Genomic DNA, 24,970 nt, shown 5'->3' on the forward strand with positions numbered 1-24,970 from the left:
AACATTGAATTTGAGCAGAGTTCAAATGCTGTTAATTTCCTTGGAATCTCAATTAATTCAAAATTATCCTGGGGCAGCCATATAGAAAGAGTGGGAAGCAACATTAGCAAAGGAATATTTGCTCTAAGGAAGCTTCATCTTTGTCTAAATGTGCCAGTACTTAGAATGGTTTATTTTGCTTTAATACACAGTCACATTTCCTATGGCACAATACTGTGGGGACCTCAAAGCAAGGCAGCTAATGTCTTCAAACTACAAAAGAAGGCAATAAGACTGATATGTAACTTGGCACCCAGAGCTCCCTGTAGGCCAAGCTTTAAAAAATTACAGACTATGACCCTACCATCAATATCTATACTACAGTGTGTAATGCATATTAAGGAAAACTATTCCAGCTATCAACAGTATGACATGTGACATAATTATAACACAAGAAACAAGCAGGACATAGTTTCTTTCCATTGTAACTATAAACATACACAAAAGTACTTCCTATAAAAGTCCATAAAAATTTTTAATGGCATACTCCAAGATATCAGGGATCTTGCAATTTAAAAAAAAAAAAAAAGAAAAAAAAAGAAAAAATAAAAAAAAAATCTTCTTGTGCTCAGCATTTATGAAACAGATGAATTTTTAAGAGAAGCAAATAATATCATATGACTACACTTTATGTGATCACTTCGTATATGCTTCTATATCTGAGTAAGTCTTTAATTGGCTAAGTTTACTATGCAATATCAATTTGTACCAGAAGTTTCTCTGTTTTGTATATGTGTGTGAAGGTACTATAATTATTTGTGTAATATTTATATTGTATAATTTTTTTCTAGTTTTTGTAATTATTTGTGTAACATTTATACTGTGTAATGTTGACTTTCGTAATGCCTCAGATGATCTCTGAGGTCTCTACAACAACAAAAATCAAATCAAATCAGATCATTAGGGCAAGGCTCAGTATCAGGGGTGGACATAAAATGATAACTGAATCCTTCTATTGCTCACCAGACCCATCTCCTGATGTAATCAAAAACTTCAGAGAAAACCTCAGTACACCTGTATGTAAGTTTCCCAATCATATTGTAATCATAAGTGGAGACTTTAATCAGCAATAATTAATTGGGAAAATTACAATTTTGTTAGTCGTAGGTGTGATAAGATATCTTTTGAAACTTTATAAATGCCTTCTCTTCTGAGAACTATCTAGAACAGTTAATTAGGGACCCCACTCATGATGGAAATATATTGGATCTAATGGCAACAAATAGACCTGACTTCTTTGATGGCCACATTGAAACTGGTATCAGTGACTACAACATGGCTGCAGCAACAATGATTACCAAAGTAAAAAGGACAATTAAAACAATCAGAAAGATATATATGTTCAGTAAACTAGATAAAAAAACCAGTAATGTCTTGTCTCAACGAGGAACTTGAAACTTTCAGCACAGGTCAGGAGCATGTAGAGGATCTCTGGCTTAAGTTTAAAGAATAGTTGAGCATGCACTGGATAGATATGTACCCAGTAGTACAGTTCACAATGGAAGACAACCTCTATGGAATACAATCACTATAAAGAAACTTCTAAAGAGATTGCTGACAACAGGTGTAAAACAAAGTGTAGGGCTGTAGACAGAGAGCTGCTGAATGAAACACATTTGGCTATCAAAAGAGCAATGCATGATTCCTTCAATGACTACCATTGCATAATATTGTCAAATGATCTTCCACAAAACCCAAAGAAATTTTGGTCACATGTAAAGGCTGTTAGTGGCACCAAATTTAGTGTCCAGTCCCTTGCAAATGAGACGGAAATGAAATTGATGGTAACAAAGCAAAAACTCAAATGCTTGACTCCATTTTCAAATGTACCTTTACAAAGGAAAATCTAGGAGAACTGCCCCAATTTAATCCTTGTACAACTGAAAGTTGTACATAAGTCCAACCCCACGTCCAAGTCGTGGGAGATGGGCAACGGCACAAAGTAGGGGACTGCCTATAGGGGCGATGTACAGCGGGGACTTCGTGTGCCCCAGGACCGCTACGGTAGCTGGGAAGGCCCTATGGGAACCCTGAAACGTGACGGCTAACGGGGCTCTGGTGAAGCTGCGATAGGCCTAGCAAGCCAGTAGTGGATAAATCAATTGCTTTCAAAAAGGGAACATGCCTCGGATCACGGAACGGATTTAAAGGAAACCGACCAAGCAATGGAAAAGGATTACGAGATGGTTTACGACTGGGCACCTTAAACGTAAGGACTCTAACTGGGAAGTTAGAAGAAATTGTAGAAATGATGGAAAGGAGGAAATTGGACATCTTGGGACTTGCTGAGACTAGGTGGAGAGGAGTTGGTGAAAAACCACTAAGTAAAGGATGTAAACTGTACTGGATAGGGAATGAGAGGGGAAGAAATGGAGTGGCAATAGTGGTCAGAGAGGGTCTGCAGGAGGAGGTGGAAGGTATCAATGATCGAATGATAAAAGCCAGAGTACGAGTGAAAGGAAAAAGCATTGAAATCATCCAAGCATATGCCCCACAGGTGGGGTGTACAAAAAAGGAGAAGGAGGAATTTGAAGATGACATGCAAAAGCAGCTAAATGGAGGTAATCAGATTATAATAGGGGACCTCAATGCACATGTTGGCATAGACAGGAAAGGATTCTAGGAGATAATGGGACCAGAGGGCTGGGGGAACCAAAATAGAGAAGGAAAATTGTTGCTGGAATTCTGCAAGAGGAATGGGCTGGCGATCGCAAATTCCTGGTACAAGAAGAGAAGTAGCCACAAAATAACTTGGTACAGTGGAGACTGGTCCCAAACTTCAGTAGTAGACTATGTACTAGTGGATAGGCAGATGATGAGCAGCCTCACAGATGTTAAGGTCATTCCATCTGAGGCCTTAGACAGTGACCATCGGCTGTTGGTAGCCACCCTGAGAGAGAAAAAAGATAGGAGGGCAACAGACATACAGGAGAAAAGGTTGAAGACATGGATGCTGAAAGAGGATGAACGGAGGACCCAGTACCAGACACTGATCAGGAAGAAGCTGCCAAAGGAAGATCAGAGAACAGTGAAAGAAGAATGGGGAGATTTTAAGAGGGCTCTAGTTGAGGCAGCTGAGACTGTGTGCAGAAGAACTAGCACAAAGAGGAGAAGTAAGGAAACCCCATGGTGGAACAACATATGCAATGAGGCAGTACTTCGAAAGAACAAAGCCTTCAGAGAATGGTTCCAGACCCGAACAGAGGAAGCTAGGGTAAAATATAAGGGAAGCAAGAAAGTGGCACAGACCATAGTAAGGGCGGAGAAGAAGAAGTGGATGGAAAAATGGACAAGAATGTTAGAAGAGGACAGTGAAGGGAACAAAAAAGTACTTTACACCATGGTAAGAAATAAGAGGAACGACAGAAGCGAGTGCCTGAGGATCATGGATAATAATGGAAGAGTTGTGGAGGAAATGCATGAGCTCAAAAAGATTTGGAAGGAGTACTTTGAAGATCTGTTGAATGCCGTCAAGCGGGTAACTAACAGCGATGGAGAGCCTAAGGCAGCAGACGATTATAATAGTGGGGAAATTGGTGATCTAACTTGGAATGAAGTGGAAGAAGCCATAAAGAGGATGAAAGGGGGCAAGGCACCAGGTTGGGATGAAGTAACAGTGGATATGATACGAGCAGCAGGAGAAGTAGGAACCCAGTGGCTATACAGAGTGCTGAGGGTGGTGTGGAAGGAGAATAGAATTCCTGAGGATTGGAAGAAAGGAATTATAGTCCCGATCTTCAAGAAAGGGGATAAAAGGAGATGTGAGAACTACAGAGGAATCACCCTGCTATGCCACTGTGGAAAAATCTATGAAAAGATCCTGGAGAAGAGAATAAGAAGCAGTATTGAAAGTAGACTGCAAGAGGAGCAGTATGGTTTCAGACCGGGAAGATCAACAACGGACCTCATATTTGCGGTAAGGCAACTGCAGGAAAGGCACTACGAGTATGGGAAGGACTTAATCATGGCCTTTTTAGATATTGAGAAGGCGTATGACAGTATCTATAGGGACAAGCTCTGGGATGTGCTGAACGCAAAAGGGATAGATGAAGAGATAACACGAAAAGTCAGAAAAATGTATGAGGGAAGTGAGAGTTGTGTGAAAGTGGGGAGGGAACGTACTGCATGGTTCAAGCTGGAAAATGGGCTGCGACAGGGAAGTGCACTTTCGCCTTTATTGTTTATTATTGTTATGGATGAAATCCTACAGCAAGTATCAGATGCAATTGGAGATCATAAAATGAAAGCAGTGCTTTTTGCCGATGACCTGATGTTATGGGGAAATTGCGAGAAGGAGGTGCAAGAGCAGTTAGATGTATGGGAGGCAACGGCAGCAGAATATGGAATGCATTTCTCTGCAAAGAAAAGTGAAATAATTGTCACAACAAGGAAGAAGAATAGGCCAAATGTGGATATAACTTGTGGAGGGTAAAAACTACAAGTGGTAGAGAACTTCAAGTACCTGGGAAGCATGATTGAAAGTAAGGGGGGAAATGCAATGGAAATAAATGAAAGGTGCAGAAAAGCAGGGCAGTTCTTCAAATGCATTAGGGGGCTTATTTGGAGCAAGGAGGTGCCACAGAAATCCAAGGGAATTATATACCGAACCTACTTTGTCCCCATATTGGCATACGGAAGTGAGTCATGGGTAATGCACAAAAGCGACAAAAGTAGAATACAAGCTAGTGAAATGAAGTTCCAGAGGAGCAGGTTGAGTGTAACAAGACGAGACAGATTGCGAAATGTGTATGTGAGGGAAAGACTAAAGGAGGAACCAGTACAGGACAGGATAGAAAAATCAAGACTGCAGTGGTATGGACACATGAAGAGAATGGATGAGGGAAGAATTCCAAAGAGGATGTTTGATCTGCAACTGGAGGGGAAGAGGCCCAGGGGAAGACCAAGAGATAGATGGGTGAAGGGAGTGAAGGAATGTGTGACGAGAAGAGGAGAGAACTGGACGAAGGTGGAAGAGGGGGAATGGTGGAAAGACAGAACACGATGGAGAGGCTTGTGTTCCCGACAGACCCAACCAGTGGCTGGAAACTGTCCAAGATGATGATGATGACAACTGAAAAGATGAATGAAATAAGTATTAGTGTCAGTGGTGTTCAGAAACAGCTGAAATTGTTAAAACTGAACAAAGCTCCAGGCCCCAATGGAATCGCTGTCAGATTCTATACTGAATTTGTGGCTGAGTTAGCCCCCTCTTCTCACTATAATCTATCATAGATCTCTTGAACAAAAAAAACCATGCCCAGTTCTTGGAAAAAGGCACAGGTCTCACCTGTTTATAAGAAGGCTAGCAGAAATGATCCATAAAACTACTGTCCAATAAACTTGACATTGACTTGTTGTAGAATCTTATAACATAGTTTGAGCTGAAACATAATGAGGTATCTTGAACAGAATAACTTCCTCAATGCCAACCACCATGGTTTTCGAAAACATCAATCATGTGAAACCCAACTTACACCTTTCTCACAAGACATACTGAAAGCTTTAGATCAAGGAAATCAGGTAGATGCAGTGTTTCTTGATTTCCAAAAAGTGTTTGACTCCTTACTGCACCTACGCTTGTTGTCAAAAGTATGATCATATGGGGTATCAAGTGAAATTTGTGACTGGATTGAGGACTTTTTGGTAAGGAGGACACAACATGTTATCTTAGATGGAGAGTCAGTGTCAGATGTAAATGTAACTTCAGCTGTGCCCCAGGGAAGTGTGTTGTGACCCTTTCATTCATGTTGTACATTAATGACCTTGCAGACAATATTAATAGTAAAATCTGACTTTTTGCAGATGATGCAGTTATCTATAATGAAGTACTACCTGACAGAAGTTGCATAAATATTTAGTCAGATCTTGGTAAGATTTCAACATGGTGCAGAGATTGGCAACTTGCTCTAAATGTTCAGAAATGTAAAGCTGTTGATTTCACAAAACAAAGAAACCTAATTACCTATGACTATAATATCAATGAATGACTGTTGGAACTGACCAACTTATATACATACCTGGGTGTAACACTTTGTAGGGATATGAAATGGAATGATCACATGTGGCAGACTTCAGTTTATTGGTAAGATGCTGGGGAAGTGCAATAAATTTACTACAGAGATTGCTTACAAATAACTCATGTAACCCATCCTAGACTATTGCTTAAGTGTGTGGGAACCATGCCAGACAGGACTAACAGGGGATATTGAATGTATACAGAGAAGGGCAGCATGAATGGTCACAAGTTTTTTTCAATCCAGGGGAGAGTGTCACAGAGATACTGAAGGAACTGAAATGCCAGGCTCTTGAAGACAGGCATAAACTATTCTGAGAAAGTCAATTTACAAAATTTCAAGAATCAGCTTTAAATGATTGCTATTGGGATATACTTACTACAACCCCCTATGTATCACTCATAGAGGTATCTTGAGGATAAGGTTACAATAATTACTGCACACACAGAGGCATTCAAACAATCATTCTCCCTGCATAATAATTGGTACAATGGGATGTACCCTCTGTCATGTACCTCATGGTGGTTTGCAGAGTATAGATGTAGAACACTAAGGTATTTAGGATGAAAGTTGTACATACTCTCTTCCCATTGAATGTGACATTTAGTTGTTTCGATATCTAGATGGTTATTTAAATGAAGTCCTAATACCTCAGTTTTGTAGGGGTTAGGTAAAAACCTTAACTTCTTATAATAGTTATAGAAAATATTCAGGTCTTGTTTCAAGTAATTTAGTTTGAGTTGTAAAGACTAGAGTGTCTGCATACATGAATTTCTGATATGTGGTAGATGGTCTCTTGCTGATATAAATATTGAATGGCAGTGGTCTGTGCACCAGTCCTTGGGAAAGTCCAATTTTGATTTTGTAGACTTGCTAGTGGAGGATACAACTGTGACTATGAATGATCACTTCATTAATATGTCTTTAATCATATCTGTAAGTAATGTGCTAGGTATGCACTGTTTAAGTTTTAGGATAAGGCCTTCAAGCCAAACTGTGTCATGCCCTGCAGACAGGTACACAAGATTTTAGAGCTTTCTGGAAGTCTCCCTCTATGAGTGTGGTTGATGCTGGCATCTGCTCACAGTAGCTTCTGTTCCTTCTGAAACTGGCCTAACAGAGTCGAAAATTAGTGTAGCCAACTGCTTCTGTTCTCTTGTACAGAATGTGCTCTAGTAATCTGTAACATATGCATAAAAGGGCTACTGGATGGAAGATAGCTCGGTTACCAGGAGCTTGTCCTGTTTTCAAGATTGCTAAAATGTTGGAAATTTTGAAGTGGTTTTGAACAATCTTTGAATGTAGTATATTTGAGTAAACATCTGTTAATCTTTTTTTTTATCATTTCTTCCTCCAGGTATTTTATAAATTCAGGGACAATGCCAACAATCCCAGTTACTTTTCTTATTGTTATTGATTTTATAGCTACCTTGACTTTATCTATCCAAAAAAAAAAAAAAAAAAAAAAAAAAAAAAAAAAAAAAAAAAAAAAAAAACCTCATATGCAGGGCCATTTTTGTATTCTTGTTCAGTTTTTTGCAGTTTTATCTTTTACTTCTGCTTGAATAATTGGTTCTACTGGCACAGTTTTTGCTCATTGGTTAACTTGGTGTGCTACCTGATCAGATGAAGTTTGCAGTTGCTCCTACACAGCTGTTGTTATTCCACCTAATTCCCTTAGTATATACCAACCCTTTCTGTTGGGGTGAGGGAGCAACTATGCTGTCCATGAACCCATTGTCATCTTTGAGGTCTACGCAAATGCTCCACAAGACCGATCCACAGATCAAGATCTGAGGACATTTCTTATCAACACACTTGATTAACATGTAGCTACATGCAAGCCATTCAACCTGTGCCGTAACAGTAATCTCAGAAACTAGAGTGGAACTTGATGAAAATCAGGAGGTGTCTTAGGCCTCCAGACATTGATAAATTCACCTGCAACTCCATATTTATGAATTGTGTTGTTGACCCCTTGGAGTGCTTGATTACCATCAATCAAACGCCTTTTTCTAAATCTAAGCTGACACTGCCTAATGCCTAGGCATTGCATATGCTCCTGAAATTTAGACACACAAGAGATTCTCCTGTGCTTTAGCAAGTGTGTTGATAAAGCAGATTAGCCTAAATGACATACAATCAGCATGGCAATATCTTAAGAATTTTTAAAATTACTACTAATATGGAAATTTTGCATACCTCTGGTACCCTTTCCAGTTTAAGGCAATCATACAGAAGCCTTATAAGAAATAGGTTAATTTGTAGTACTGCATGATACAGCACCTCTGAATATACACCATCAGGAGAGAAGGCCGTCTTAATTTTAGTTTTGAACATATTAGGACATGTGTGTCAGTGCCCAGTGCCAATGTTTAGCAGGACAAGGAGAACCACCATTTCAAGTCATTCCTGTTGAGAGAGCTGAACAATCTCATTCCCCAGCTCCCACAATGTCAACACTGCCTGTCTGAATGCTGTTTTGTGTTGGAGGCTTTCGACAACATTTGCTCTGATTATTGTGAGGCATAGAAGGTTCTTCAGCTACTTCTGCACAACATCTTTCAGTACCTCACCATTCTGAAAATGGTATCACTAAAGAACTGCCCTCTTCAGTCTGAAGCAAAAAAATGGGTGATATTAGGCCATCACTGGTAAGCTGAAAGTTTCCTTGAAGTTGTAACTTTGTGTGTTAAGATTAATGTAGTATCTCTTTCTTCAAATCCAGAAGAATGAGTCCCTCTACATCCCAACAGCCTTTCATTAATGCCACATTTTCAGTAAATCTTTTGATGAATTGAGTGAAACTGCTCTATCAATCTTGCATCCAAAAAAATTAATTCATATTCAGTAAAAACGTTCTCCATACCACCTCATAGTAGAGCAGATGATAAGTTGATTCTGTTTTCCTTCAATTTGTATTGGCTTTGAGGGTAACTGTAGGTGTGTGTTGTGTGCAAACTTTTAAATAATCCATTCCAATCACATGGTGGCATTATTATTGCATATAATCAATTATAGTTAGTATTTACTGTAGCATACAATAGCAATTTATTACAACTACTTCTCTATGCAATGTATTCTTTTATTTGCTTTAAAGTCTGAACTTAGCATGTATAAATATTTTTAATTGTTGAAAGAGATGCCTATATAGTGATTGTTGTACTATAATGAACATTTTGTTGTTGTTGTTGAAGTGCTGCTCAAATTAGCTAAGTAACAGTTTATACACTGTTGTTTACCATTTTATAATTACAGAAGTTTAATTTTAAAGCATGTGCAGCTATTGAAATATTAATGTGCCTGCACTTAGAAAATATTTGTAAGGGACTATGGCTTAATCAGATTGTACAGTATAGTCTTAGTTTTAATTTTTAGTTAACCAGGAGATTAGTATATTCATGCAACTACTAGATTTTTATCAGCTCAATGTTTACAAAATATTTAGTTGTAATTAATCTAACAAATTATTACAATTTATGTCAGTTATGTAATGGCTGTGAATTACATTATCCTTTATTGTGCATGTGTTTTTGGAGGTGGACTAAAAACACATTTAGTGTTACATTGAGACAAGGTTCAGACAATTTTGTTTGATACTTTGTCATCATATGGCAGATATGCCAGTGTCATGTCCTACTCATCGTGTTCTATTTGTTGGGACCATATCTTCTTCCTTAAAGCATATTGGATATGTCTCTTGCCATCTATTCTTCTTGAATACATCATTAAGGTGGCTGAGCCAGCACACTCACATGATGTGAAGGACAATGGCAAATGGAGGCATGGAGGTATAAATTGGTGTGGGTGGTTTTCCTTCACACACTGTGTTCCCTAGAGTTTTCCACTTTGTGCTTGCCAAGCATGTCCAAAAATGAGAGATTACCATTCTCTGCCACCTCCATAGTGAATTTCATGCTGTGGTGCAGTGTTCAGATGTTGGAGAAACTCCTGAAGCCTTTCACTCCCATGTGGCCACACCACAAATGTGTTATAAAAAAAGTGGGATGTGTTGCCATGCCACTCTCACCACTTATGGCCAACTTATACATGGAGGACTTTGAAGAAAAAGCTCTGGATAAAGCTGTACCCCTTAATATTTTTTAAATATGTTAATGACACATTTGTGGTGTTGTCAATGGAAGTGAAAGGCTTCAGGAGTTTCTCCAACATCTGAATTGTCTGTACCTCAGCATCAAATTCTCTATGGAGGTGGAAGAGATTGGTGGACTCCTGTTTTGGATATCCTAATCAATGCAGAAATGCAAAGTGAATGGCACTCTAGAACACAATGTGTACAAGAAAGCCACCCACACTGATTTGTATCTCCATACCTCCAGCTGCAATCATTTGTAACAGCATGAGGGTGCGATACATTCACTGGTCCCCAGAGTCCATCCGATATGAGATGAAAGGAGCCTATTAAGGGGCCTCAACCACATTGAGAATGTATTCAAGAAGATTAGAAATGGCTGGTGACAAATCCAATGTGCTTTCATGCGGAAGGCACAGACCCAGCAAATACAACTTGGAGGAGTATAGTAAAATGGCATATCTGCTGTGTGCTGGGAAAGTATCACAAAGAATCAACTGAACCTTGGCTTGACATAATAGTAAATGCATTTTTAACCCATCTCTGAAACAAAGTGCACTATTAGGTACTATGAACAATGAGCTAGCTCCATAACCTAGGTGTCCTTTGTATTTTGTACAAATCTGTTAAGGCATACATCAGGCAGACCTTGGGGACAATGAAACAAAGGTGCAGGCAACACTGGGGACACATCAAACTCATGCAACCAAAAAATTCTGTGATTGCAGATCATTGCATAGCTACGTTGTGCTCAACGAAATACAGACAAACGGAAGTGCTAAGACAGACTTTGTCTATTTCGGACTGTATTCTATAGGAGGCTACTACAATACAGATGGCTGATGGCCTGATCAGTAGCAACAGTGGCTTCACTCTCAGTGAAGTGTATGACTAAACACTCAGCTGCTTCCACGCCTGATGGGAGTGGCAGAATCACAGAGGGACTGGAGTTCATGGCCAGCATTTGGTGATGGGTTACCCCCCCATCATCAACATCATCACCATCACCACCACCACTACCACCACCACCACCACCACCACCACCACCACTCATTCTGACATGGTAGCCACCGAGTATTGAAAGAACGGGTTTGGAGGGGTAATGGTATAAAAGAGGCACAATGTAGTGAAGACACTCATTCTACCGGTCTCACATGATGGGAAAGTATGCTGTCAAAATATTGTGTGGCATAAATGATTGCACCCAGCTGGACACCCAAGAGCAATACAAACTACATAAATGTTACATTTCATAAATACTGTAATTTTTTAATTTTGTTTTGTGGACTGATGTAGATCCAAGTGTGTTAGGCTACTTCTTGTGAGAGGATGGTTGGCAGCAGGGGTTGAGGCAATGACGCTGCAGGTGGTGGCATTGGTGAAACACTAGCATAAGACTAGTTCTTTATTATGAATCATGTAGCTACATGTGGATGCCTCAGTGCAGGCGTCGTGTGCCCTCTTGGCACATAGTCAGTCGCTGTGAGCAGTGTGTTGACAAAACCCACATGGCTTGCCACTGTGATTTGCTTCCAGGGTTGCTGATACCAGTCCCTAGCTTAGCAACATGTGACCCAATATGGCAGGCTGTGTGGCAGACTGGTGGCATCAGTGGTTCTATGGATGGCCAGAATGCTGCTAGGGGAAGCCGGCCTCACAAAGGGAAATTCCACCCCAATGAATGACAGCATGACGCACCACAACATCTGCAGGGAAGTCAGGTGGGCAGTGGCACTTGCCTGGAGTCAACCCACTGCCTCCCTGGGCAGCTGTCTGCTGCTGCTGCACTGCTGCTGCAGTTGGCCAGGAAGAGGCTCACTCAGTGATACAGTACAAATCAGAACCAGAACATGGCTCACAATGGTGAAGCCCCTAAATTGATGCAGTGCACTGGCTGGTCCATGTCTCCTCTTCACCCAATGTCACCCTTTCATACTAATAGGCTCTTTTGGACTGCTCATCCTTTAACTTATATTGGTGAGTTGTGTATAAACTCAGTTGTTATGATGTTGTACTGCTTCGGGTCACACATAGGAAAACAATTTCACAACCTAAAGAAATAATAATTGCCTGGTTTGGCCTGTAAAGACAACAGCTTTGTGCTGCATTGCCAGGAATGCTGTGCCCACGCTGGCCATCGTGGAATATCCCTATTGCTACAAGTGGCACACTATCATACTGTGCCTGACAAGCGCCTTCATCTTTTGCAATACTTTACAACTAGGCTTCCATAAAGTCATCAAAAACAGTTGGGGCTGCTACAATTGGGTGGAAAATGCCTATGAAAAGACTGTAGTAGATAGTAGGAGGTTTTGTGAGATAGATCTTGTGCCTAGCACTTTTACAGAGAATGAGCCATGGGGCAAATGGTTGGGAGCAGGGGTGGAATAGAGACAGACAAGGATATTGTGCAGGTTTGATGTGTGGTAGAATATCACTGTGGAAGGTGTGGGGAGAATATTTCACATCTCAGTATATGATTAGAGGTAATCGAAATCCTGTTTGAGAATGTGATTGAGTTGCTCCAGGCCTGTGTGGTGCTGAGTCACATGGAGGGCACTCCTTAGTGGCTGGTCAGTGGGTATGTGGGTGATGGTTGGTGACTGAGGAGACAAGGCACAGATATTTTTTTCTGGTCAAAGTGGAGAGAGTAATTTCAGCGTATGAAAGCCTCAGTGAGACCCGCAGCTTATTTGGAGGAGAACTGGTTGTCACTGTAGATGCACTAACCATGGGTAGCTGAGCTGTATGGTGTGGAATAGCTGGCAGCTATTGCAATGGAGGCTTGATGTGGGAGGAGGTACTGATGGAACCGCTCCTGAGGTGGATTCTTGTGCTGAGTATGACTAGGTGAAGTAAATGGAGGAGAAGGTGTTGAAGTTCTGGAGGAATATGGATAGGATGCACTCACCCTCAGTCCATATCATGAAGTTGTTATAAATGGATCTGAACTGGGAGAGCTTTGGGTTCTGGGTGGCTGTGAAGGATTTTTCTAAATGGGTTGGGACACAATGGTTCTCTGACAGTGGCCCTGTCTGTAACATAAATTTGTTTGTGGGTGATGCCTTCAAAGGGAGAAGCAATTGTGGATGAGGATATAGATGGTCATAGTGACCTAGAAGAAGGTTGTATGTTGGGAATCAGTCAGGCATTATGAAAGATAGTTTTCAATGCTGGAAAAGCCATAAGGATTGGGGATGTTGGTGTACAGGAATGTGACATCAACAGTGATGAGCAGTATGGCATAATGGGTAATGGGCTACAGGTAATGGGCTGAAGGTGTTTGTTCACAAGGGCAGAAATTCTCTCTGTGGAGGCACAGTATCCAGCCACTATGGAATATCCTGTGTGATTGGGCTTGTGTATTTTGGGAAGCTTGTAGAAGAGGAGGGTTAGAGTGAGCAGGCAGACAGACTCAGAGAATGAGTTCAGAGATGGATATAAGGATCCGATGAGAGACTAGAAACCACACTGGATTTCTGGAATGTGGTCAATGTGGCAGGGCATGTAGGTGGATGGTTCTGACAGATGGTGGAGTCTCTCAGCCAGGTAATGTCTGCCCATACCGGGCTTGACTTCAACAACTGCTTCACAGCCTATGTCCCATATGGATTATTCACATCAACACCATTTTTTCTGAATTGTGCAAGTCAGAACTCCCCATGCAATGTATGCTTTGTTCCCATAATCAATGTGTCCTCAGTCTGTACTGGTTGCTGTCTTCCACCTGCCTCAATCTGCTTGGTGCTTTCTCCTCTGCAGCATATCCTCGTGACCCTGATGCTGATACTTGCCATCATGTCCCTGCACATTTACACAGACAGCACTTCTACACCTTTCCCCACACGTACCCTGCTATCTTCCCCATTCTCAACTCATGCCCCTTCTGTAGCCTCTCTACCAAACCCAGCTCAGATCATTGTTCAACAAAGCTGGACCTCAGTGATTGAAGATAACAGTGAGCCATGATCTAGATCTGATGCTGATGATGAACTTTATCTGATAGCTTACTAAGATCCAACAGTCAACTTTCAAATGTCCCTGTCTGCCACTCAGTGGCAGGCACGTGGTGAGAATAAAATAATCAGATGCACAAAATTACTGCAATGAGGACTGTGTGAAGTCATTATAACCTCTAAGGGAAAAAGTGAGGGACTCGCCATGATTGAACTAACCAAATAAGACAAAAATCAGTAGATGTGACATATATGTACAAACAAACAAACAAACAATTGCAGTTTCAGAAAAAATGAATGATTTATCCAACAAAAAAGAGCTTCACAAATTGGGAAAGTCAATAACAGATTGGTTCACCTGTGGCATTTGTACAACCAGTTATTCAGTTTGACATTGATTGATGGAGATGTTGGAGGTCCTTCTGAGGGACATTGTGCCAAATTCTGTCCAATTGGTGTGTAAAATCATTCAAATCCCATGTAGTCTGGAGGGCCCTGTCCATAATGCTCCAAACACTTTCAATTTGTGAAGCTCTTTCTCTTGAATAAATCATTCAGTTTTTCTGAAATTGTTATGATTTGTTTGTCTGTACATGTACATCACATCTACCAATCCCACTTCTGTCCCATTCAGATAATTCCTTCATGATTCAACATTATCTTTTCTTTTTTAGCCAAACACAATGAAGCCATACTAAATAGCACATTTACATTATTCCTAATACACTGTAGAACACAGTTTCCTTTATGCAACAAAATGGCATGGGCATACAGTGCAAATCCAGATAAATATAAAAACACAAAAAGCATTTGTATACACATTAAGATTTAAATTTAGAGAAATGATAAAAAATTACTTACTAAGGCAATTCCTAGCCACCTGTTTCCAGCATTCATAATGAGGAAGACGTTTGTATGACAATCCATTCTTTTAAACAACAAATCTGCAAAACGCTGTTGGTGATTAAATGCTCTGATAGTTGTCAAACCACCTAATGTCTCTGAGAAATGTGAAAATATAGGTGATCGTGTGATACTGTCTAGTCTCTGCAGTTCTCTGCAATACAGTTCAAATATACAAATAAATAAATAAAAGTATTTATGTTGACTGCCATTCACTTATGCTTACAGTTAAATGTACACGTATTCTAAATAGGAACTAGTCACTAACAAGAAGTTACAGTTTAAGATTTCTGTAAGGGAAGTACTTATATAAATTCATATAAAATTTAAGGTATGAGAAAATTAAAATAATAACAATACAAAAATTACTGTAAATTATATTGCATCTCATTGTGTAAAAGAGTGGAGAAAAGTATGCTGACCAAAGTTATATTTTTGACAACAAATCCCTTTATCAATCACAATTACAATGCTAAATGTCTTTGTTCGACGGGTTGTCTAATATGGTTTATATGTGGCTACCGTTCACCACAGAAGAAGAATAAAGTGTTTCTTGTTGTGACCAGAAACTGTTACTCTACCTGATTTACACAGGAGAATAAAGAATAAATTTGTGTCGAGGAAGGAAGTGGAAATAGATGGGAAGATTTTAAAATGAAGAGCTAAAACACAGTGACAAGCACTGTAGTGGAAGACCAATCAGTTGTCAAATAAGCTACTGATGCTGTGTAGTCAGCACAATTCTATGGTCATTGTTGGATCATTGTTGAGGAAATTCCAGTAAAATACAATGTGAATGATGACATGCTATGGATATATGAAAAAACTAAAAGTTTGTAGATTTGCACATACATATAGAGTACTGCTGTTTCATAACCTTAACCTTCTAGTATCTCCAAGTATAAATTTTGCCGCAGTGTAGCAATCCACAGCTGCCATGTGTGTGTGTGCGTGCGCGCGCGCGCGTGTGTGTGTGTGTGTGTGTGTGTGTGTGTGTGTGTGTGTGTGTGTGTGTGTGGAGGGGGGGGGGGGGGGGGGACAATTTCCATTTTTACTGGCAACCACCTTCAACCCATTTTCCACATCCTCCTTTTCCATTTTAAAGCTATTTTTCACCTCCTCCAAAGCCTTTTTGCAGTTCCTACCACATTACTACTAGGTTCTTTGATTAATAACGTTCACAGTCAACAGCACATCCCTAACAACAGTATCTACCATGTTCATAGTGTTGTCATCAAGCACTAACTTTCTCAAATTCCCTCTGATTTCAAACCCGCTATGCTTGCGTGCAAAACTAAAGGATGAAGATAACTTTCACATCATGTGTAACTGATATGTAACACATTATATATAAAAACAAAGATGAGGTGACTTACCGAACAAAAGCGCTGGCAGGTCGATAGACACACAAACAAACACAAACATACACACAAAATTCAAGCTTTCGCAACAAACTGTTGCCTCATCAGGAAAGAGGGAAGGAGAGGGGAAGACGAAAGGAAGTGGGTTTTAAGGGAGAGGGTAAGGAGTTATTCCAATCCCGGGAGCGGAAAGACTTACCTTAGGGGGAAAAAAGGACAGGTATACACTCGCACACACGCACATATCCATCCACACATACAGACACAAGCAGACATATTTGGTCTTTAAATATGTCTGCTTGTGTCTGTATGTGTGGATGGATATGTGCGTGTGTGCGAGTGTATACCTGTCCTTTTTTCCCCCTAAGGTAAGTCTTTCCGCTCCCGGGATTGGAATGACTCCTTACCCTCTCCCTTAAAACCCACTTCCTTTCGTCTTCCCCTCTCCTTCCCTCTTTCCTGATGAGGCAACAGTTTGTTGCGAAAGCTTGAATTTTGTGTGTATGTTTGTGTTTGTTTGTGTGTCTATCGACCTGCCAGCACTTTTGTTCGGTAAGTCACCTCATCTTTGTTTTTATATATAATTTTTCCCACGTGGAATGTTTCCTTCCATTATATTGATATGTAACACAGCTTGATGAAACTTGGGCCATACATAAAAAGAACTGCTACAGCATAGTATAGAAGGTAACTGAGTGAAATATGCAATGATACAAACAGAAATTACTTTTATTCAAAGACAATAATTACACTGAAGTCACCACGATTTATGATAGTACCCTGGACATTACAAAATGCAAGACTTGGTTCTTAATGGGGTGTGTGGTCACCATGGATGGCAATGCATGCTCTGCAGTGTGGCTCCCATGCTGTTGACAAGGTTGGTAAGGAGTATTTGTGTTAGGGCATTCCATTCCTCTACCAGTATGGTTGACAACTGCTGGACAGTCATTGGTGCATGTGGACATGCTGCAGTATGTCTCCACAACACATCCCACATGTGCTCAATGGGTTTTAAGTTGAGGGAATTGGCAGTTCAGTGTGGTCACACATTGTCATCCACAAAAATGAAGTCACAGCTGAATGTATCCCTGAAAATATACACACGAAGAAAGAGTACAGTGACACTACAATGTTGATTGGCAAGTTCAAAGATTTGGAGGTCAGTATACCCATGCAATATTATGTCTCCCACCACCATAACACATAAACAACAAAAACAATCTCCTGGGTAATATGCTCATGCAACATTATGCTTCCCCACACTGTAGCACCTAGACTACCAAAACGATTATGTTTGACAGTGTTCCTGGGTACATTATGTCTTCCCATGTCTCATCCAAAGATACTACTCTGACTGTACCTGTTCTTATACACTCTTTGTTTATTCAATCCCTATGCTCTCAGCACCACCACAAACAGTGCCAATGATGTGTAGGTGCCAATGGAACACAACATACTGGTCATCACATGAGGAGACCACACCCATGTAGTCACCGTGCATGAGATTGTGTGCCTTGCCATTCTGTTAAATGTGTTTGCAATTGCACATGCTGTTTGATATGGGTCCCTTATTGCCTGTTGCACAATGTAGAAGTCATCTGCTGCTGCAGCTGACCATTGTCAACCAATTCCTCTCCTTCGGGCAGTAGTGGTATTTCAGAATGCTACCTATGCACATGAAACAATGCTGTGAGTGGTATCAAACTCCTGGGTTACACTTGTCACACTTCATTCTTCTTCCAGTTTACCAATGTTTACCTCATGTGAAGTCATCCAAATGTTTTCTCCAGGCATTGTTGTAATAAGGAACACCAGCACTGCAGATTGACGCACGCTGTCTTTTCCCATTCCTTTAACTGCCTCTTACTGCACGGCCAGTCCCATCTGGTGCTATAGTCAAACAGACCTTAAGCCAAGTGATGTAAGTTTTCTGTGGACTGCTGGAAAACCTCCAACAATATGCACTCGCACTTTAATTTTTTTTTTTTTTTTTCCACTGAGTTATTAATATACAGGGTGATTCAAAAAGAATACCACAACTTTAGGAATTTAAAACTCTGCAACGACAAAAGGCAGAGCTAAGCACTATCTGTCGGTGAATTAAGGGAGCTATAAAGTGTCATTTAGTTGTACATTTGTTCGCTTGAGGCGCTGTTGACTAGGTGTCAGTGTCAGTTGATGCTAAGATGGCGACCGCTCAACAGAAAGCTTTTTGTGTTATTGAGTATGGCAGAAGTGAATCGACGACAGTTGTTCAGCATGCATTTCGAACGAAGTATGGTGTTAAACCTCCTGATATGTGGTGTATTAAACATTGGTATAAACAGTTTACAGAGAATGGGTGTTTGTGCAAAGGGAAAAGTTCTGGACGGCCGAGAACGAGTGATGAAAATGATATTGCTCGAGTGTCTGGAGGGGCCATATTGAACATCTCTGAACTTGTTTTTGAGTGAAAAAAAAACCTTTTTAAATACTCTTTGTAATGATGTATAACAGAAGGTTATATTATGTTTGTTTCATTAAATACACATTTTTAAAGTTGTGGTATTCTTTTTGAATCACCCTGTATTATGTTACATCCTTAAGTGTTGCAGATCAGAGTACCTTCATCTTCATAAGAATGACCTATTACATCCACACATACAACTTCCATTTTTATTACCGAATCTTGAAACAATACTCCAGGATAATATGAAACAACTAAACCATATCCTCTGTGAGGGCTTACAACTTCCATTTTTACTACCAGATCTTGAAGCAAAACTCCAGGATACTAAAGAACAAAGAGGGCTTAAAGTATCTTCCGTCATGCTTTGAAATATAACACCATGAACAATATCTTTTTGGAAGACACGGGTGTAAGTCCTGCCTATTGCACAGATTCATAATGTCACCAGTGGCAAAAGTACTCTTGCCATATATCAACTGTTCTACAAGTACCGCACAGTTTTGTTTTCTGTGGGAATGAGCATAAATCAACATTTTACCCATATGAACAACCACTATGACACTGGAGGCAAGGGCAAGCGTGACTAGCCACGTCCAGAGATAACGAACAGCAAAATGTTGTCAACTTTATAGATGTCTCAGTACTAAAACCATATGAATCTTCCACACTAACATTAGTCTCAATATTGCAGAGGCAGGAGGTTGGTTCCACATCCTGTTAAACTGAATCTCTGAAAGTTCTCGTCCTGCATTTGCATCCCTCCCATCACTTGTTCTAACTGTACACAGATCATTAGCCTTATTTATTGTTGGCTCCAGTTATGAGTCCACCAACTCCCTCCTCATGGTTTCTTTAGAATTCTCTACAGAATCTTCCCTTCACACTTTTCCCATCGTGTTGCCTTTCTGTGTACAGCCTGCCATTACCCTCTCCTGTTCTTATTCTATCCCCTACAACTTGCCTCTTGCACCTCTCGCCACTCTCTTTTGCGGCATGAAAGACTGACTCTCTCTCTCTCTCTCTCTCTCTCTCTCTCTCTCTCTCTCTCTCTCTCTCTCTGTGTGTGTGTGTGTGTGTGTGTGTGTGTGTGTGTGTGTGTGTGTGTCATCTTATTTTTTATGCTTCCATCCCTTGCTCAAGATTTATGGTAATTGGTTATCTTTTGCAAATGCTCAAAAGAAATTTGCCTTTCCCATACAAGCAAGGTATTAACTATATCTAACAAATAATGTATGTAAATCCTACATTGTGATGAAACAAAAATAGCTGAATGACAAATAAGATAAAATTTTAGTTTCCTACCTTGAAGAACATCTGTAGAACCTCTGGACGACATAATAAATTATGCATATTGGAACTGCAATCAGAAGGAACCATGGTGTCACGATGGCATTTACGAATATTGCAGACACACACAGAAGTAAGAATTGCACCAATCGCTGAATGGATATTGCTATTTTCTGTGAAAGAAGGGAAAATGTGTATCAAAAATTATCATGAAAGTGTAATCACGCTAAAATGGCAAATATCTTAGTTTGATGGACATGAAACATATAGAGAAGAAGAAAGTATATACTGCTGCACAATTTGGAGGTGCAGTAGGTGTGTGGAAACGATATGTAGAAAATATGCTCCATACTGCAGACAGATTTTTTATAACTTGCTATCTTGAATTATTCTGAAATAGTGAAGAAATTGTTACACAAGTGAGTGTGCCAATAGAAAGCAGACTGATGGTACTGACTCACAATTTATAACTACTGTGGTCCTTTGGAGGATATGTGTGCACATTGGCAACTCAACAAATTTCCCACCTTCAAAATAACCATAATTATTGGTATCGTAGTTTAGGCCTTTACACCTGTTTGAATGCATTACCATTATCAGAATTCATTTTCTATTCTTACCTTTAAATATAATTTTTATATTTAATGCACAGTTCTTGTATCCATCACTGAATCATGAACCAAGATTAACTCACCTTAAGAAATTTCTCTCTGAAAATGAAAAGTTCTACATTTTAATTCTTGTCACCAGTCCTGAAGTGGTGAATTTTGGAAATTAGTATAAATCAATGAGTTTATCTTTGAATAAATATAAGTTTTAGCTTCCATTGTAGGAATGAAACTCACAAGAACTTCGTTAAGTCACTTTTCTCAATAAATACTTTACATGACTTTTTAAATGAAAATTAAGTTAATCATTTTTTCCAATTAAATTTACTTTAATTTCAATAAACCAGTCTGCAAAAATGTGATCCATCAAAGTTTTGTGTATGTGAATGAACCATACTAACATAATATTAAATGCAATTATTTTTTCACTTAATAATTAGTAACATTAAGGTACAATATAAGAAAATAAAATAAAAGGTACTTGAAATAAAAAACCTAATACTTTGATATTAAACTGTTGCCATATTAATTCAAAGGCACTTTTGTCAAAGTTATTTTGAACAGTAGTCTTACTTTACTTTACAGTCTTTATCACGATATGCCAATGGCCTTGCTGCAGTGGTAACACCGGTTCCCGTCAGATCACCGAAGTTAAGCACTTTTGGGCTGGGCTAGCACTTGGATGGGAGAGCAACCGGTCTACCGAGTGCTGTTCGCAAACAGGGTGCACTCAGCTCTTGTGAGGCAAACTGAGGAGCTACTTGATTGAGAAGTAGTGGCTCCAGTCTGGGAAACTGACATATGGCCAGGAGAGTGGTGTGCTGATGATATGCCCCTCCATATCTGCATCCAATGACGCATATGGGCTGAGGATGACATGGTGGCCTGTTGGTACCATTGGCCTTTCATGGCCTGTCCGGGAGGAGTTTAGTTTAGTTACCATGATATGAATTTTCAGTACCCGTTTCCATGGTTCTTCATGTGTCTCAATAATTAGACAGACCAAACACACCACTATGTCTACTGTTCAGAAATCATTCCTGATGTACCATTATATAATTATTGCAACATCATATTTTTGCCTGGAAATAGCTTGCCTCCATGGCTATAATTTAGTAGAGACAACTATTCATATAAAATAACTAATTATCAGCTTCCACAAAAACTGTGTCTACATTAGCACAAAATATTCAAAACTTGAAGTGCACACCATTATGTGACCACATTCAGCTACTGCTAGCTGACTGCTTCTCGTTTCAGTCTCCTCATTCCGAAGAAAAGGTGTTCCAGAATGAAACACAACGAGAGCACCTGACAACCCTTATAACAATGCTGTCCTCTGTGCCTGGCTACAGTGCACTCCTTTTGCAGAAAAGGCTTACCATACATGGAAACATGCCATGAAAGAATGTGCCAGCTCACCAACCTAATAGCTTCCCTATTTCACAACTGAATAATATCATTCTTTTCAAAATATTACATCATTATTTCCTTTGGAAGCACTCAGACTTAACAGTAATGTTTGATTTAAATTTAGAAGTCCCTGGACAATTTTAAAAGCGCTGTGCATGGTAAGCCCAGCATTGGAGACTCCTATGTAACTGCCCATGAGCGAGTGAGATTTGTTTTCAGAATTTACTACCTCGGGGTTTCTGATAACATTATGCCTCTAGATCTCCCCTGACATATAAGTGTCTGACCTTGAAGCATGTATTCCCCATGATTTTTAAGTTTTGTTTGTAACTGTAGAAATGAGGAAATCATAATTTGGTAGTTGATGAGAAGCCTTTCAGATATTTAATTTTTAAAGCAGCAAAGGTGATATGCAATATCTCGGAGGCAGAGTTTTATGATTACATGGAATTGCTTTAACATGTTCATGAGAGATTTGTAAAATGATTATTGTGCATACAGATGCTGCTATAGAAAATGATGACAAAGGAGGTGCATATGAAAAGATGTAAGACACTGTTGGAATGACTGTGTTCTAAAATACTAGACACATTCTAGTCCTATTCACACATAAATTTGAAAGTATTTTTCCCATAAACCAAAGATTTTGTGAAAAGGGTGTATTTTCAACAAAGTCATCCAAATGTATAAATTTATTTGTTTAGCAAATTTTATTTTATTTAGTACAATGCATTAGATGTTGTGAGATGTTTGACTTCAATCTTTTTTCATCTGGAAAAAATATTAATGTTTGTAGGTATATGTACAAGAAATTCATACATTGACTTATTGAATGGAGCCATTGTTATTATATTTACCCCCTACAGATTTCTCAAGTGCATTTTTATTTCCTGTAAAATTATGAGACAGAATTTCTGCCCATCATTTTACTTCAGGAGGTGAAAAATTTACAGCTGGCAATAGACACATGTAAAAGTAAATGTACCTTTAACCTCACTACAAGTGAGTTCCTCTCATCCTGGCATCTGATGGATCTGTCTGTCTTTTTTGACTTTTCCCGACGTGTTCCTCTCTCCTCCACAAGGAAGGAACATGTAGTTCCCAAAGCTAACCAGCTGCCAAAGACTGCAGTCATGTATGTGTGAGTTGCATTTGCATGAGGGTGTGTGTCTGTCGTCTACTTTTGACTACAGCCTTGTTGGCCAAAAGCTTATTTGTGACAGTCTTCAGTCTTTTTGTTTCATACATACATAACAGAGAGCTGGTTTTCTTTTTGGTATGTTCATACTGCTTGGATATTATCGCTACCAATAATGTTTCATCAACTGTCTATTGAGACACTGCTATCACAACAAAATGATTTCTATCTGACAAGTTGCTGGAAACATTGGTAAATGCATCTGAAACTAAGATGAATATTTCTGATGAAGAAAATTGCACAAGTGATGACTGCATCCATCTTACATCTAAATCGAAAGACACTTCGGTACCTTATAGGGCAATGTGCAAGTGGTTCATTAAAAGACAAAAATGTCATATAGAACTTAGAAACTTTTTCACAAACTGGAAGATCAGCCATGCAAACATTATAAAACTGACTCCTTGTCCTACAAGACACGCTGTATCCAAAGTAAGTGGTATAAAATCATCTTTTCAAATTATTATGAATGATAAAATTCAGAGTATTGTGGTGGAAATTACTAATATTGAGGTGTAAAAGTTTATGGTAACAGCTGGAAACATTTAGATAAAATTATATTTGAAGTGTATATTGGCTTTCCACATTGTAACTGGCTGGAACACATAAATCATATGGTGAATTAACAAAGAGACTACGGGGTCCAGAAACAGGCAGAGCCATCTTTCCTGCTATAATGTCACAGAAAAAAATTCTGTTGCATCTCATGTGTGTTACACTTTGATGACAAGTCTGGTCAAAGAGCATGAAGAGCATATGACAAGTTAGGACCTACAAGAGTTCAGTGGGAAAAGTGGGTGGATATACTTTTGAAATTGTATAATCTTGGCACAAATGTAGTTACAGATTAGCAAACAAAATCTAAATTTAAAATTATGATAACTTTTAATAATTTATGAGTACTTTAATACTCCCACTATGAACAATATCAACAGTGGACTGGATCCCTACTATTAGCAAAGGTCAGGTACTATCTGAGGCATGAGCAACGGATCATGTAGGCCCAACTGACAGTGGCACAGAGCTAGATCTGGTGGTCATGAATCAATTTTAGTAGTAACCCACAAAAGCTTGTAATGCAACGATGTCACATTTACATTTTCACAGTGTGTTGCCATTATTTGCTATAGCATTAGTAATGATTGTTTCAATATCAAAATGGGGAGAAAGATGTTGCAAGACATTTGTAAAACTACACTGCAATTAACAATTGAACATTTTATGTTATTGTCATTCTCTCCCTCACAGCATGGTTTCAGGGAAGGCTATTCAACCGAAAGTTCAATATTTGAATTTCTTAGTGAAATCTATGCTAAACTGGATGAGAGTGCATTTGTGACAGGCACATGTCTTGATTTATCCAAAGCTTTCAACATCATTGACCACAATGCCCTACTGCAGAAGTTTGACCAATTAGAAATTAGAGGCATATCCAATGAATGGCTCAAGACACACCTATGTGGATGCAAACAGGTGGTTGAAGTGCAGTATACTGATCATAACAAAATCAGCTGCTACTGTTCAGGATATGAAAATGTGAAATACAGTATTAGGACCCATTCTGTTTCTCCTCTATGTCAGTGATCTTGTATACTACAAATATTGCCAAACTACCCTTCAATTTGCAGGTGAAATGAGTTTCCTCA

At 39.4% G+C, this 24,970-nt stretch overlaps 1 protein-coding gene across 1 annotated transcript in view; it reads right to left on the bottom strand.

Moving 5' to 3' along the window:
• Nucleotides 1–24,970, bottom strand: part of LOC124607240 (ATP-binding cassette sub-family C member Sur) — a 410,012-nt gene that overhangs the window by 87,528 nt on the left and 297,514 nt on the right. The window contains exons 20-21 of the mRNA XM_047139518.1: nucleotides 20,121–20,278; nucleotides 14,964–15,159 (exon numbers count right to left, since the gene is read on the bottom strand). Of these exons, the coding sequence (XP_046995474.1) occupies nucleotides 14,964–15,159; nucleotides 20,121–20,278 (354 nt within the window). The remainder of the gene's footprint in view (nucleotides 1–14,963; nucleotides 15,160–20,120; nucleotides 20,279–24,970) is intronic.

Source organism: Schistocerca americana, chromosome 1, assembly GCF_021461395.2.
Source record: "Schistocerca americana isolate TAMUIC-IGC-003095 chromosome 1, iqSchAmer2.1, whole genome shotgun sequence".
NCBI lineage: Eukaryota > Metazoa > Arthropoda > Insecta > Orthoptera > Acrididae > Schistocerca > Schistocerca americana.